General features: G+C 40.7%; 1 protein-coding gene across 2 annotated transcripts in view; it reads left to right on the forward strand.

Moving 5' to 3' along the window:
* RELN (reelin) overlaps nucleotides 1–14,988 on the forward strand; it is a 284,556-nt gene that overhangs the window by 254,887 nt on the left and 14,681 nt on the right. For both annotated transcript variants that reach the window (XM_077179117.1, XM_054631807.2), the window contains exons 47-57: nucleotides 221–361; nucleotides 2,098–2,275; nucleotides 3,939–4,132; nucleotides 5,236–5,492; nucleotides 6,882–7,036; nucleotides 7,847–8,061; nucleotides 8,345–8,522; nucleotides 9,536–9,711; nucleotides 11,965–12,071; nucleotides 12,489–12,731; nucleotides 13,261–13,436. In XM_077179117.1, coding sequence (XP_077035232.1) covers nucleotides 221–361; nucleotides 2,098–2,275; nucleotides 3,939–4,132; nucleotides 5,236–5,492; nucleotides 6,882–7,036; nucleotides 7,847–8,061; nucleotides 8,345–8,522; nucleotides 9,536–9,711; nucleotides 11,965–12,071; nucleotides 12,489–12,731; nucleotides 13,261–13,436 — 2,020 coding nt within the window. The remainder of the gene's footprint in view (nucleotides 1–220; nucleotides 362–2,097; nucleotides 2,276–3,938; nucleotides 4,133–5,235; nucleotides 5,493–6,881; nucleotides 7,037–7,846; nucleotides 8,062–8,344; nucleotides 8,523–9,535; nucleotides 9,712–11,964; nucleotides 12,072–12,488; nucleotides 12,732–13,260; nucleotides 13,437–14,988) is intronic.

Consider the following 14,988-nt stretch of genomic DNA (forward strand, 5'->3'; position numbering starts at 1 on the left):
TCCACAATCTCAGCTTGATACCAAGCACCTGTGCTTTGTTCTGTTCTCGAAATCTGGGCACCCTTTTCTTGGAGGGATGTTGTCATTGTCAGAAACCAGCCCTGAGCCATGCTGGTATCCAACAAATCTCCCAAGAGCAGGCTAGCCTTATGACTAATATTTCCTTTCAATCAAAATAAAGATTGCCTTACAGAATTCTGTTTTTTCTTTCTCTCCCAAGGTCTCAAGCTACTCGTTTCCGCTGGCACCAGCCTGCTCCTTTTGACAAGCAGCAAACGTGGGCAATCGATAACGTCTACATCGGGGACGGCTGCATAGACATGTGCAGTGGCCATGGGAAGTGCACACAAGACAACTGTGTGTGAGTGCCATCTCTTCCCTGTCCTGCCCAGGGCTGCAGCATTTCACTCCCCCTCTGTCATTCTGATGAATTTGCAGGAAAAACTGTGATATAATTCTACAAAGGAAGGTGGATTTTGCTGTTAAAACTGAGCAGGGCACTGGGTCCACTTGGGAATAGAAGTAACAAGCAGAAGGGGAACTGCAGGGGTTGGCCCTGCCAGACCTCTGACTGTCCATGCTCCATGTCCAAAGCAAACAGTCCTTTCCTCAGTGGCAGTGCATCACCTCTGCCCTTGCCTCTGCTGCATCAATTCCCCTCCCACCAGGTAGGGAGAGGGCACCCCTTGAATTTGCATATCCCTCTAGAGACATACAGTCCTGGAGCAAGTGGATAGGAAAAAAACCCTTCCTCCACATAAAAGTCACTTCATGTGAGTAGATGCACAATGACCGGTCCTCTGCTTAGACTAAGGAAGTCCTTTATCCTCCATCTATTGATTTTCCATATTGGTTTTATGGATGCTGCCAACTTTGTCCCTGAGCTTTTTGGAGTGGCTAATTCTATGTAGCTAATTACAACGATAATGAAACCAACATAATGGTGTCTGTTTGGTCACTTACATCAGCACAAGTTAGAAAGAGAATCACTTTTTCTTTTATATTGTTAATGTAAATTCAACCAATGATCTCATTTCACATTAAAAAAAAAAGACACAAGCCCAAGCATACACCATAACATCTCTATTAATACAAATTAGCATTGGTTCCGAGCTTAATTTACTCCATTTGAGATGATTAGATATAATTGCAGAACAATTAAGGATTGACTCCTTGTTCCCAAGGGATTTCACACCATGTCCCTGTGCTCTTAACCTGGTGCAGGGTGCAGAGAACCTGGGCTGAAGGTGAGACATATCTACTCAGCAGGATGTATGCCAGTTCTTCACAAGGCCAGATTTTGCTTTTTGACTAGTCTTGATGGTCTGATGACTCTGCTCCATGGTAGGGTTTGCCAGGAGAGGCAGACTGGCTTGATCCTCAAACTGTTTGCATAACAATCCCCACAGAGTCCTGCAAAGCTAGCAAACAAAAACCCCCAGATTTGCCTGTCTTGGCAACAGAGAAATACCTTCCAGATGGATGTATTGCTTTTTTTCCAGCCACAAATGGCAGCAGAAATGGGAGAATGGTTGTATGATTGCACTGTGACTGTATTTCTTAGAAATATATTTCACTGCAGAATAGACATATTATTGTGTTCTCCTCTATCCTGACAACACTGAGGTATGAAGACACATTATCCCTGGTGAAATCTCATTGTAACAGAACACAGTTCCAAGCTGTTATCCAGTCTTTGACACATTATAAGAGGAAAAAAAAAAAAAAAAAAGGAGAACTATATAAAGATAAGAAAGCATCCATCTACTAAAATTTTACAGAAACTTGAACTTTAACATTAACAGGACATTTTTAGGTTTGGCACATTCTATTGGTTTATTTATCCAAGCACAATGTATTTCACTGCTTTTACTATGTTTGGGAATGTACTCTGTAATAGAAGCTTGAATATGGACTGCACAAAACCTTCAAAAAAGTCATTTTTGTTTCATATTAGCTACAAAACGCCAGATGTTTGAAACCCCCACATACCAGTTGTGCACTAGTAAACGATGCCCCTCTGCAGAATGAGATGGTACCTTAATAACATGCAGAGCCTTTGCCAGCTGATTTGTGCATTTGTTTTGCTCTTTGCAGCTGTGATGAGCACTGGGGTGGGCTGTACTGCGACGAGCCAGAGATCCCCCTTCCCACACAGCTGAAGGACAACTTCAACCGCTCCCCCTCGAACCAGAACTGGCTGACAGTGAACGGGGGCAAGCTCAGCACCGTCTGCGGGGCCGTCGCCTCGGGGATGGCTCTGCACTTCAGCGGGGTGCGTGTCCAGCTCGCTCCACTTCACACTATAAGTGGGACTGATTTTAAAAGTGAAATAGCAAAGCGTTTAAAAAATAACAGCATGACATGTCAGACATATAAAATATTTATTTTAATTAAATCATTTGCCTAGATGAAGGTCAAAGTCAAACAGGTCCTACAGATTAGGGTCAGCCAGAAACACTCCAGGAAAGCTGACACTGTGTTGTTCCTTGATATGCTGCAGCTAGGCAATTGAGATATAGTGTGTGTGAGTCCTGTAGAGGGGCCTTTGAAAGTGGAGCTGGTAGGTTAAAGAACAGTATAAATATGTAGACTTTTAATTTTCCTCTTAAGACTCTCCTCATAGCACTTTAAACTTATCATCATTATATTGCAAAGGTTTCACATTGTTGTCTCCTTAGTGCAAGAGTTTCAAACCTCCTCGATGTTTCTTGTAGGCAGCTCCTCCAAGCACTGACTCTTTCTTCTCGCAGCAGCCAACTGACTCCAATTCCCCTCAACCAAACAATCCATTATTTTATATCACTCTTCTTCTTATTGGCTACAGCTGTGTCCTGTTAAAGTCAGGCCTGCTCCTAAGCTTTAATAATTAGCCCAGCTGCAACTCTTTAGGGGGTAAGATTACTTTCTATACTTTATATTCTATCCCCCTACAAAAACTTTCAGACCAGAGTTTGGTGTGGCTTCTAATCAGACCACAGAGGTAAATTAATAACTAGCTATTTGCACTTTTATGACTTGCACATGGTCCGTGACAATACAGAGCCACAGAAACACAGAATGGGCTGGGTTGGAAGGGGCCATGGTGGGTAAGCTGGTCCAGCCTCCCTGCCCAAGCAGGGTCACCCTAAAGCACATTGCATTCATGTGTAGCCTCATCCTTCAGATGTCTCACAGGTGGAGTTTTCAGAGTAAGCTCACAGTAAAATTTCCTAGGTTAGCTACATATGTACGTGTATAACCCTGACTGCTGCTGAATTATAGTTTGCTAACAAATAACCTAAGGATTATAAAAATGATGAAGTAGTATTTTAGAAACACATAAAATTTATGCCTGTAGATCTCTTCTGTCAAATTTATAACTAAATTCAAACTGACAAAGGTTTTCTAAAATAAACTAACAAAAGCATTACATTTCCACTTCATTCCAGTAGGACTAAGTAGACACCCACTAACAGACTAAGCAAAGTGAAATATATAAGGTGTTGTGGAAAACACACATACTAAAATTGCTTTGCCATTTGATTGTTTGCATAAGTTGAATCATTAGCACATGATCTGTGATTCATTAATTCTGCATGGAAAACTTCATGATTTACAATGGAAGCATGGATTTCTGCAGGTTTTTTATTAAGAGGAAAGGTGAATAAATTTATGTCTTAAACATGAAGGTACAAGTAGCAACATATGTAGATACACAACAGAAATTTTTAAAATGAAACATGACTGACATGTCTTCAGGGAAAACATATATATATATATATATATATATTGTTCTGTTGTAGGTTTACCTTTAAAATAATTAATAAAATTTTGTACAATCTTAAAATTTTTGCAGCATGAATCCACATTAATAGTGACTGCATAGTCTAACACTTTTTATGAACATAAATTTTGCCAGACAACACCAGCCAACATATTTTTTCTTTGCTTTTAAGGGCTGCAGCCGTATGTTAGTTACAGTGGATTTGAACCTCACCAGTGCAGAATTCATCCAGTTTTATTTCATGTATGGATGTCTGATAACTCCAAATAACCGCAACCAAGGAGTGCTGCTGGAATATTCTGTGAATGGTGGAATCACCTGGAGCCTCTTAATGGAAATTTTCTATGATCAATTCAGCAAGCCTGGGTTTGTAGATACCTTCTTTCTGCCTGTGTAAATTTCTCTGCTAAAGTCAGGTGGTCTTGAATGTTTCACCAGAACCTGTGGGATATATTAGTGCCGTGGTTTGGATGTCAGGTTGGGATGTACAAGTTTAGCTTGTACAGTCCTAGAGGTGTTTATTAATGGCCTTGGTGCATGTATTGAGAGCATCAGCATCTGTGCAGCTGCTAGGCCAGAAATGCAAGAATACCTAGGAGCCTGTAGCAGTCTGTTAGATTTGCAAATGGTTGCAGGAAGATAAATTAATAGCTACTGTAGTGATGTCCATCCTGTTTTTAAAGCTCCTAACCTTTGCAGTTTATTTCTTTATTGGCAAGATCATAAAATCAGTGATTGTTATAAGTTAGTTACAAAATGGTGTGGCTAGGAGAAACTGCATTTCTGCAGTTATCCATCAGAAGGATGGATACACTCAAGCCCTACTTTCAGATGTTTGTGAGAGTCAAATCATGCATATATGTGAGCTGACCATTTTCTCACTGACTAATTTAAAAGAGTCACAGAAAATGGGGATGTGAGGGACCCATTATTTGTTATTTTTTTCAAGCACATCAAGAATCACTAGCACTTTAATTGGACATGAGATTTCAGTGTACTATTTTCTACTGTTGCAATGGAACAGATAAAACTATACTGGAACATTGCTATCTGCTGAATGGCTCCAGGTTGAAAAAAGCAATCTTTAGTTCACTTGCACACTCTCCTTCTTAACACTTTCCTTAATAAAGGCCTTATGGCCATACTCTGCTGGTCCAGACCATTGCATTCAGTCCCATAAGGACACCTGGAGCAAGTGACATTGTTCAAACCATGCCACAGTCTGGGTGCTGACCTTTTCCACCTATCTCTGAGCCCCTGTCCTAGGGATGACATTGGGAATGATCAGAAAGCTTTTTGTTTCAGAAATATCTCCTAGAGGAATCTAGGCTAGAACAGTCTTCTTTCCCAAATTCCACGTATTCTAGGAAATATCAGGAATGGACTTGGTCAAAGCACCCAGCACAGAGCATTGCAAAGTGTCCTCCTCCCGCAGCTTTCCTACAACTAACCCCCAGCTTTTATTCCAGCTTTGTGAACATCCTCCTTCCCTACGATGCCAAAACCATCGGGACCCGCTTCCGCTGGTGGCAGCCCAAGCACGACGGGCTGGACCAGAACGACTGGGCCATCGACAACGTGCTGATCTCAGGCTCGGCCGACCAGCGCACGGTGATGCTGGACACCTTCAGCAGCGCCCCGCTGCCGCAGCACGAGCGCGCCCCGGCCGACGCGGGGCCCGCCGGCAGCACCGCCTTCGACATGGCCCTGCAGGACAAAACCACAGGTAAAACTCCCACCTGCATCCCCATTAGGGAGCAAGGAGCCAGTGCAGCGATGTTCAGGTCTTGCTGAGCCTCTGACTCTCTGTGTCACTGTGATGGTGACTGTTGAGCAGATTTCCCGGTTGCGGCTAAAATGAGGCCTAGTAGGGGTAGCGTAGGAGTTTGGGAGGGAGTGGGAAATTGTTGGATTTCTCAGGTGTTTGTGGCAGAGGCCAGTCATGCTATGCAGAGGATAAGCCCTACATCCCCAGTTTGGTTGTAAAGTACAGCTTGAAGGGGAGCAGTATTGGCTTCTGCCTGTCCATGTCATCAGCTGATAAGTAGGAAGGACATGATTCCAACTCCTTCTCAGCCAATGAATAGGACAATTCCATTGCTGTAGAGGCCCTGTCTTTTGATTTTTGTTTGCAAAAAGCAAAATGAAAAGATGCAATGCAACTTTTTTACTGCATGAGTTTATTTAGAGGGTTAATTTATTTTAAAAGGAAAAAAAGGTAACTTAAAAGTGACAGGTTATTCTAAGCAGATTTCTTATCCTGAGTGCCTGTTCCCTATTTATTAACTTTTTAAAATTTTCTTTAAGGAATTTAAAGTTACATTTTACAATTAAACATTGTCATTATCGTGTAAGAGTTCTATCGTCATTACATTGCAAGGGTTCCATATTGCCAGAGTTTTGTACCTCCTTGATGTTTCTTGTAGGCAGTTCCTCTAAGCACTGACTCTTCTTTGTCCTCACAGTAGCCAACTGACTGCAGTTCTTCCCTCAGCCAACCAATCCACTCTTTTATAACACTCTTCTTATTGGCTACAGGTGTGGCCTGTTAAAATCAGGCCTGCTCCTAATCTTTAATAATTAACCCAGCTGCAACCCTTTAGGGGGTAAGATTACATTCTATACTACCTTTATTTACCTATATTCTATTCCCCTACAACTAAACTTTATAGAAGATGCATTTTTGTGTGTTTATAAGGCTTATTAGCTACCATTTCTGGGATACACTTTGTGCAGACATGTAGGCAACACCCATTAAAAGGCTCTCCCAAAATGTTCTGTGCAATAGAAGTTCCTATTTTAAGTAAGTCTCAGATCCTTTCTTCTTTAATATTAAAAAATTATGCTGTAATGCTCGTCTAAGTGAGCAAGCTCATTAGTAAGCTTTCAGCAAGTAAGCTGTAAGCTTACTTACTTACTTACTCAAGTAAGAGGTGCTTTCAGCAATAAATGTAATACATATTTACATGGGAACAACGAGGTACTGACATTCTCAGGAGCAATACTAAATAATTCTCATGTAGGCTGAAAAATAAAGCTATGAATCACCTTTTGTGGTTAACTGTTTAATTTATATTGTCACTGTATATTACTGACATTGCCATTTATTTTCAAGTGAATGAACACTGGTTATTCCATGATGATTGCTCAATTGAGAGATTTTGTGATTCTCCTGATGGTGTGATGATCTGCGGGAGCCACGATGGCAGAGAGGTCTATGCAGTCACCCACGACCTGACTCCTACAGAAGGCTGGATTATGCAGTTCAAGGTAAAATCTGTCTGCAGTAAACTTATTCAAAACCACACTTTGTTCCAGGTCTAAGTAGATCTTTCAGGAGGAAGGATGATGTATAGGCCTACACAGGAGCCATTCCCTGCTGGGGAAAATGTTGTTATTAGGCCATCCTCGTTTTTCTCACTTACTCTGTGTTGGTCTCAGATGTGACACATTCTTCTCTTCCAGCACTGCAGTTCTATAGACATTGTGTAATAAAGATATTGCAGATCTACCAGGTGGCTGTTTTGTTACATCTGCTGGTGAGGGAGAAGCAGCTCCACAGTAGTTCCCTCTGCTCCTGGGTTGTCATGCACTCACATCAAACCTGCATCCAAGCTGGCCTTTGTACACCCCTTTACTAAATTAAGGAAATAACCCAGCAATATATGGAAATTACAAGAACCATTTGCACATCCATCCATAAAGATGGTCTCCCTAATCTGTGACCTTCCCTGAAATATTCAAATCTCAGGTTGTGTGGGAGGGGATATTAACTTTATTTGTTATGTGGCACTGGCACATAACAAATGTCTAAGGCACAAGTGTCAAAACCTGGAAATCCAGAAATGTGAGCTATCTAGAAGAAAACAAAATTCACAACATAGTGTCTGTTCTCAGTCTTGAGAATATCAAAGAGATCTGCAGGTGACCAGTCACTGGTAACAGGCAGTAACAGTAACAGGCACTGTTACTGCTGTCATTTCAAGCAAAATTCTCCATTCAGGTTTTCAGGTTCAAACATGTTTTTAAACTCGCCCACCACAAATGATTCTTACTTACTGATGGTATCTTTTTTATTAGGTGTCTGTTGGATGTAAAGCCTCAGAAAAACTTGCACAAAATCAGGTCCATGTGCAGTACTCCACTGACTTTGGCGTTAGCTGGAGTTACTTAGTACCTCAGTGCTTACCAGCCGATCCAAAATGTTCTGGGAGTGTCTCACAGCCATCTGTCTTCTTTCCCACAAAAGGATGGAAAAGAGTAACTTATACACTGCCTGAAAGCCTTGTGGGCAAGTAAGTATGAATTTGTTACTCATTTTGTCTTTTGAGTTCCTGGAAACACAACAGGACAGCTGCCTATTCATTTTCTTTCAAGAAAATTGCAAATAGCAGTGTTCGTGTTCATGTTCATTACATTATGGATATCTAAAAAAATCCATTTCAATAGGTACTTCCACTATTTGTGGAAGCTCAGAAGATAGTACAGTCATGATTATATTGTGTTTAATCACCTTTTTTCAATTGAGCAAAGCTGTTTTATGACTTTGTCTGGTTTTCTTCATTCCTTTATATCTAGTCCGGTGAGGTTTCGGTTCTACCAGAAATACTCAGATATGCAGTGGGCCATTGATAATTTCTATCTGGGCCCTGGCTGTCTGGAAAACTGTAGAGGTCATGGAGACTGCCTGAATGAGCAATGCATCTGTGATCCTGGGTATTCGGGTCCAAACTGCTACCTGACCCAGACACTGAAGGTAATTTTATTGCATGTTTTAAGAATGAATTTTGGCATGTGTTTGACTGGGAAGGAGAGAGAGGAGAGATTGATCTCACTGGAAATTTAGCTTTGATTCCTGTCAGCCTGAAGACATTCAAACGAATTTTCAGCCCTTCCATCAATTTTTTAACAAAACTATTACTGCATTATTCAAGAATGGGTTTGTTGCTTTGAAAATAACACTTAGCCTGAAAAAGCTGTGATAAAGTTCATTGTTCATCTTTTAATCATCATTATAGGATGTAAATCACCCTTGCACATGTGGTTGTATTTGAACAAACTAGAAATATTGTCTTTACTGTGAAAGAGCTTACTGAAGTAGGGAATAAAGGAAAATGGCATAAAATTAGAAAATTAATTCACATGGCTGTTTGGCTGTTACTCACGTTACCCAATAACAATCAAGTGGACTCTAGTTAGATATTGCTAATTTAAAAGTTAAAAAAACCTAACTTGTCAGTTGTCATGTAATTTGAATTATTATAACCTTCTGTTGTTCTTCTGAAATACTAACTACATGAACAAATGTAATTTTCTGTTTGCAATTTTTAATTATATCATCATATTAAGGACACTTGGGATAAAATGGTAGCAATTTTAGGGGAGTTTTACTGCTAACTCCTTAATGCCAGGATCTCTGGTTTTGCTGAGGAAAGATATAGAATATTTTTTCTCACATGCATACAGAAGTCCCCCTACTGTTGCCCTCTGCCATCAAAACCTTGCCACACAAACTCAACATGTTCATTCATTTGCACATGCTGCATTACCTCCCAAGTATGTTAAAATCCAGCCCTAATATATTTTCACATTTAGCCAATTCAGTTGAAGTGGCTAAATATTCAGCCAGAAGTGATTATGCTCAGTCACCCTGAGAAAAATTTAGTGTTCTTGAGCCCTTCAAACATGTTAGGTCAGTTCCAGCTGTGATTGTCAAAAAACCTTAAAATCTTACTTACCTGTGCTTTATGTTAAATACCTTACTTACAGACCTTCCTGAAAGAGCGCTTTGACAATGAGGAAATTAAACCGGATTTATGGATGTCCTTAGAAGGTGGAAATACCTGTACTGAGTGTGGAATTCTGGCAGAAGACACAACTCTGTACTTTGGAGGTGCAACTGTGAGGCAGGCTGTCACTCAGGACCTGGACCTGCGCGGGGCAAAGTAGGTCATGGCTCTGTGGCATTGTCGTGGGGAGCTCTGTCATACACTGCAAAGCAGCAGGCAGCACAGCTGGTAGCTCTAGGAATTCCTGGGCCACCACAGGAGCAGCACCCCCTGAGGCAGACACTTGTAGCAGCCACAGGGCCTCCCTGGTGGTCATTTGCTCTTGGGGTCTCTAGCTGGTCAGAGTGACCCCGAGATAATTAGAAAGTCTCTTTTCCCAGCCTGATGGTCAAAGAAGGTGTCAGAGCTCTTAATTTCTTGGTCTCAAGGTTGGTTATTGTATCTTATCTATAAAATTCTTTCTCCTGACCTGACGAGTTGACTTACCAATACCTATGTTAGACAGTGAGCTTCTACTCTAAACCAATCTAAAAGTGAAAACATCACAGCAGAAGATGGAGGCCAAGAAGAAGAAGGAGAAAGGCAGGACATGCCCAGATTCCTCCATCTTGCCTAGATTCCTCCATCTTGCCCCCTGAACCCCATTCTAAAAACCCCAAAAATCTATTTTTCACCCCGTGATAAATTCACTATCATTCTACTTAAACTGTCGTGGCTTGCAGATCTTCATATAAGGTTGGTCATTTTCTCCATGGGTCAAAATCAAAACCACAGGCATCTTGGGCTCTGTGCCAGGGTTTCTGAGCCCCCTGGCAGGGGTCTTGGCAGTCCAGGACAGCCAGAGGGATGTCCTGAATTCCAACAAGTTGCCTAAGATAGGAAATGCCTAGTCATGATGACTGGACCAAAGAAGCCCCTCTTCTGCCTTCAGACCTTCGTTATCTCTCTGTAAGACAATAAGTCACTTTCACCTCCACCCTTACTACTGGACTGTTTCCCAAAATCCCTATACCCTATATAAACCCCCATTTCTGCACTGTTCAGCAGAAGAGCTGTCACTGTCACCCTTTGCAGAAGCTGCCAATAAAGACACCTCTGTGGAACCTCATACAGCCTTCTCCTCTCTCTCCTATGTCTGCCGAGGCACTTAGCAAGCAAAGAGCTGAAATCATTAAGAGCTGATCTCACTCAGGAGCTGAGCTGCTTGCTAAGATTGCCTGTGGCTGGGAGCCTGCCTGACTGACCCAGTCAGATGGAGCTTAGCAAGACTTTGCTATCCAGACACCTACAGTCTGAGAGACCCTGAGAACCCTCACCATAACAAAATAGACACTGAGGAGATTATGATTCCCAGGGCACTGGGGTTATGATTCTCAAGGTGCTGATGCTTTCAGATGAGTCACAAGGCTCACCCTAGCACAGTGGAAAGGGTCTGACAAGTCCATGTGAAGCAGCAGCATTTCTTTGTCCAGAAATGCCATGGAATCAGCAACTTCTGTCCTGCAAAGAGGCAAGACACCAGTCACCAGGGCATCACCCCTGGAGGCACCAGCTGTGTCTCTCACTGAGCTCAGAGCAGAACCTCTGCTGGTTGTTCTCTCCTGGGTGCCCATACAAGATCCATTCCATTTCTATGCTGTTGGAAAGGATGACTTATCAGGAAAGCAATGGAACTCTGTCAGTTTAGACAGGCTAAGGACAGGACATGGACAATTTCAGCATCATTTCTCTTGACCATATGGCTTTAATGAAGCCACACACTCTGACTTCTTAAATTTTGCAATTTTGCTGAATTACAGGAAGGAAGGGGCCTCAGGGAGTCTCTAGTCCAACCTCATGCTCAAAGCCAGGTAACACAGAATTTAGGGCAGTTTGCCCACAAATTTGTCCCATTGGATCTTTAAAAACCTCCAAGAACAGAGATCCTACTGTCTGTCTGTACTGTAACACTTGTACTAGTGTTCAGTTACTCTGAGTGATTATTTTTCTTTTTTTTTCCCCTGTTAAATCCATTTGGAACTTCCTATTTTTTTCAGAGTATGACCTCTGGCTCTGAGCTCTGGTTCCAACCTTGCCTCATTTTATCTGTCCCTCATTGATATAAGGGCACCTTAACACATGGTGAGCTCCCATTCCACCAGGAATCTCAGGGAACTCTAAGCATAGCAGCTTCGATTCAGTCTGTCCCTGGCTGATATATTTGCAATGGGTTACTCCCAGGGACAGTTCTTAGTTGAATTCCATGAGGTTCCCATGAAAACTTTTCCATGAAAACCTTTGTAATACTTGTGTATCAGTGTTATTTGCTAAAAATGCTGGGATTTGGAACAATTTCAGCATGTCTGTTAACAGAAAGTAACCTCTGTTCGTGCAAGTCTAACAGATGTGATCATATACATTTACTCTTAGGTTTCTGCAGTACTGGGGGAGAATTGGGAGTGAAAATAACATGACAACATGCCACAGACCGACTTGCAGAAAGGAAGGAGTGCTGCTAGACTACTCCATTGATGGAGGCAAGTACATACTGTATTCACAGCTGAGCTACAGTCTGGTTCTGTATCCACCCACCATGAATACCTGACAAGTTGTCAGAGATCCAAAATAAAAAGCTAATTCTTAATTGCAAAGCTATTTTTGTCCATGTGAAGATTTTTCCCTATCTAAAAGTTCCATCTATTGCTCAGAAGTTTTCCATAATCTTCCTGCCTTATTTCAGTAATCAGTGGCTTCCACCCAAGCTGATTATTCCCTTTTACAATTGCAAGATTACTCTTGGAGTGAGTAACAGTTGCCAACTATCCTTAGAAGTTAAGCTCTATCAGAAGACCATAGCTATTACTTTTTATTTCCTATTATCTTACTTTAATCCTCTAGAAAATTCTACCATATGCTTGGTTTTATATCACTAAACCTGCATCTTTTCATTCTAGGGATATCCTGGACTTTGCTCCACGAGATGGATTACCAAAAGTACATCTCAGTGAGGCACGACTACATCCTGCTCCCCGAGCACGCCCTGACCAACACCACGCGCCTGCGCTGGTGGCAGCCCTTCACCCTCAGCAGCGGCATCGTGGTGCCCGGCCCCGAGCGGGCTCAGTGGGCTCTGGACAACATCCTCATTGGGGGAGCAGAGATCAACCCCAGCCAGCTGGTGGACACCTTTGATGATGGTAAAACAGGCTGCCACACTCATCTCTGGTCTGGCGTTATCTGTTCTTGTCTTACCTGAGCCCTGTGAGCTTGCAAGCGGATTTTATTTTATTTTAACTCTGCACATTTTTCACTTTGTAGTCTAATGCTGTTTATATGCTATTCTTCATGCTATTCATAGAAGTGTGTAAATATATGTATGTATGTATATATATACACACACACGTATATTCCGACGTATATGTGTGCACATGTTTGCACACAAAAAAAATTTTCTTTCATTCCAACTCATTTCATTTAAATTTCTGGTATTATGCTTTTATCTCTTCATATTTTTTAAAAGTACTGTTATTTAAACACTATAATTACCTCTCTGGCGATGAATGTCTTTATTATGTCTCTCTTTGTGGCTTACTGTGTGTCATTACAGTTAGCATAAATGTAGTGTCCATATCACTAAAGTACTCTGTCAAGTGATTCTTGGATTCATTTCTAAGCCTTGATGTTTACCAAGACAATGCAGTAATTTTATTTTACTCATCTTTATAGAAGGCACTTCTCATGAAGAAAATTGGAGCTTTTACCCTAATGCAGTCAGAACTGCAGGGTTCTGTGGAAATCCATCATTCCATCTCTACTGGCCAAATAAGAAAAAGGATAAAACACACAACATCCTGTCCTCCAGGGAGCTCATTATACAGCCAGGATACATGATGCAGTTTAAAGTAAGAAATGTTCTCTCTCTCCAAAGTAAAGAACACAATGAAAATTCATCTAATGTGTCTCCAAAAATTATTGTTCTTCCAACTAGGATGCTCAATTGGATGAATAATTAATAGTGACTTTTTTCCTATAAATTAAAGGAAAATATGAAGTGTAGGTAATGAGAATGAGAAGGGCTGCATGAATGTAAAATGTAAAAATATTCCGACTGTCTGTAAGCTGTTGGGGTTAGTCAGAGGAATTGGAAGTCTAGTACCTTTTTCCTGAAATTACTGGATCATCAGATACAGTAGGAATCATTTCTAAGGTGAGAATAGATGCCATGCAGAATAATTTTCCCCTAATTTGTGGAGGAACAGAAAAAGTAAGGGAGAAGGCTGGAGAAGAGCATCATATGGAAAATGGAAGTATGTTCAAGTAGAAGTGCCCCCTCTACTTCCTTGTGTCATGGCAAATGGCCTAAAGCATCAGAGAAACATTTCTGAGTACTTTAATTTGATTTGAGGTAGAATTCTACCCAGGGCCAAAGGCAACAAGTAGTTGTTTTCCAGAAATGTTCTTGGCTGTTCCCCAAGTACCCTGTCTTAAACTAGGAACTAACATGAAAGTAGGGTTATCAAAATACTAATCCATTTTCTTATTATGTTTTTTTCTTGCTCTTCTATTTAACAAGATAGTTCCAGAATTTACCATCTTCCACTGATCAATATTTTCACTTTTTCTCAACGTCACTGCCTATTTTATATTGACTGTCCAACATAATCCCTAAAGCACTGCTTCTCCACTTAGCATGCCAAAAAATTATATACAAGAGGAGTCTCTGAATTTTTTTACTACTGAATGTCAAGACTGCCTCCAAGATGCTTATTTTACCCAGCCTATCATCTTTTTCCTCTATTTTAAGACCAAAATTTGGATAAACCATCAGCATTTAATAGTTCATATTACTAAACTCTCACTGCAGAGATTTTCTTTCCTGACCTTCTCCCCATTTTTCTTCACTGCTTACAGCAAAGATTTTATTTCTAAACTAAGAACTCAGCTCTAGCATGGCTTCTGTTTGGTTTTGAAATTTAGCATTGTAATGTACACTGGGTACTGTAATCTTTCTACTGTAATATGGAACAAATATGTCTATTATTTTAAATAGAAAAATTCTGTTCCTAAATTGGACTGATTTAAAGTTTATGTCCACATGTTTATCATTATGAATTTTAAATTTCATAGGTGCTTCATTTTTGGAAATGCCAAGGAACTGTGATATATTTTGTTTCAGAAAAAATGTTTGTTTAGATATTTAATTTGGACTTTAGAAATGAAGCGTTAGGATTCTGTTAGGAAAAAACAGTAGCAAGGAAGTAAAATTCTTTAAATAAAAACAGTATCTGAAGTACCGTGTCCTTTGTTTTCCATCCACTTTTGATGGATTTTACCCAAGTTCTAAGTTGATAATCCCTCCTACCCATAATAAAGAAACAAAAAAATGAGAACATAACTTGATTATATATCACTTTAAATGTCTACCTGACTTGTTATAGCAGTTCATTTTATTTG

The sequence above is a fragment of the Agelaius phoeniceus genome, chromosome 5, assembly GCF_051311805.1.
Source record: "Agelaius phoeniceus isolate bAgePho1 chromosome 5, bAgePho1.hap1, whole genome shotgun sequence".
In the NCBI taxonomy this organism is placed as follows: domain Eukaryota; kingdom Metazoa; phylum Chordata; class Aves; order Passeriformes; family Icteridae; genus Agelaius; species Agelaius phoeniceus.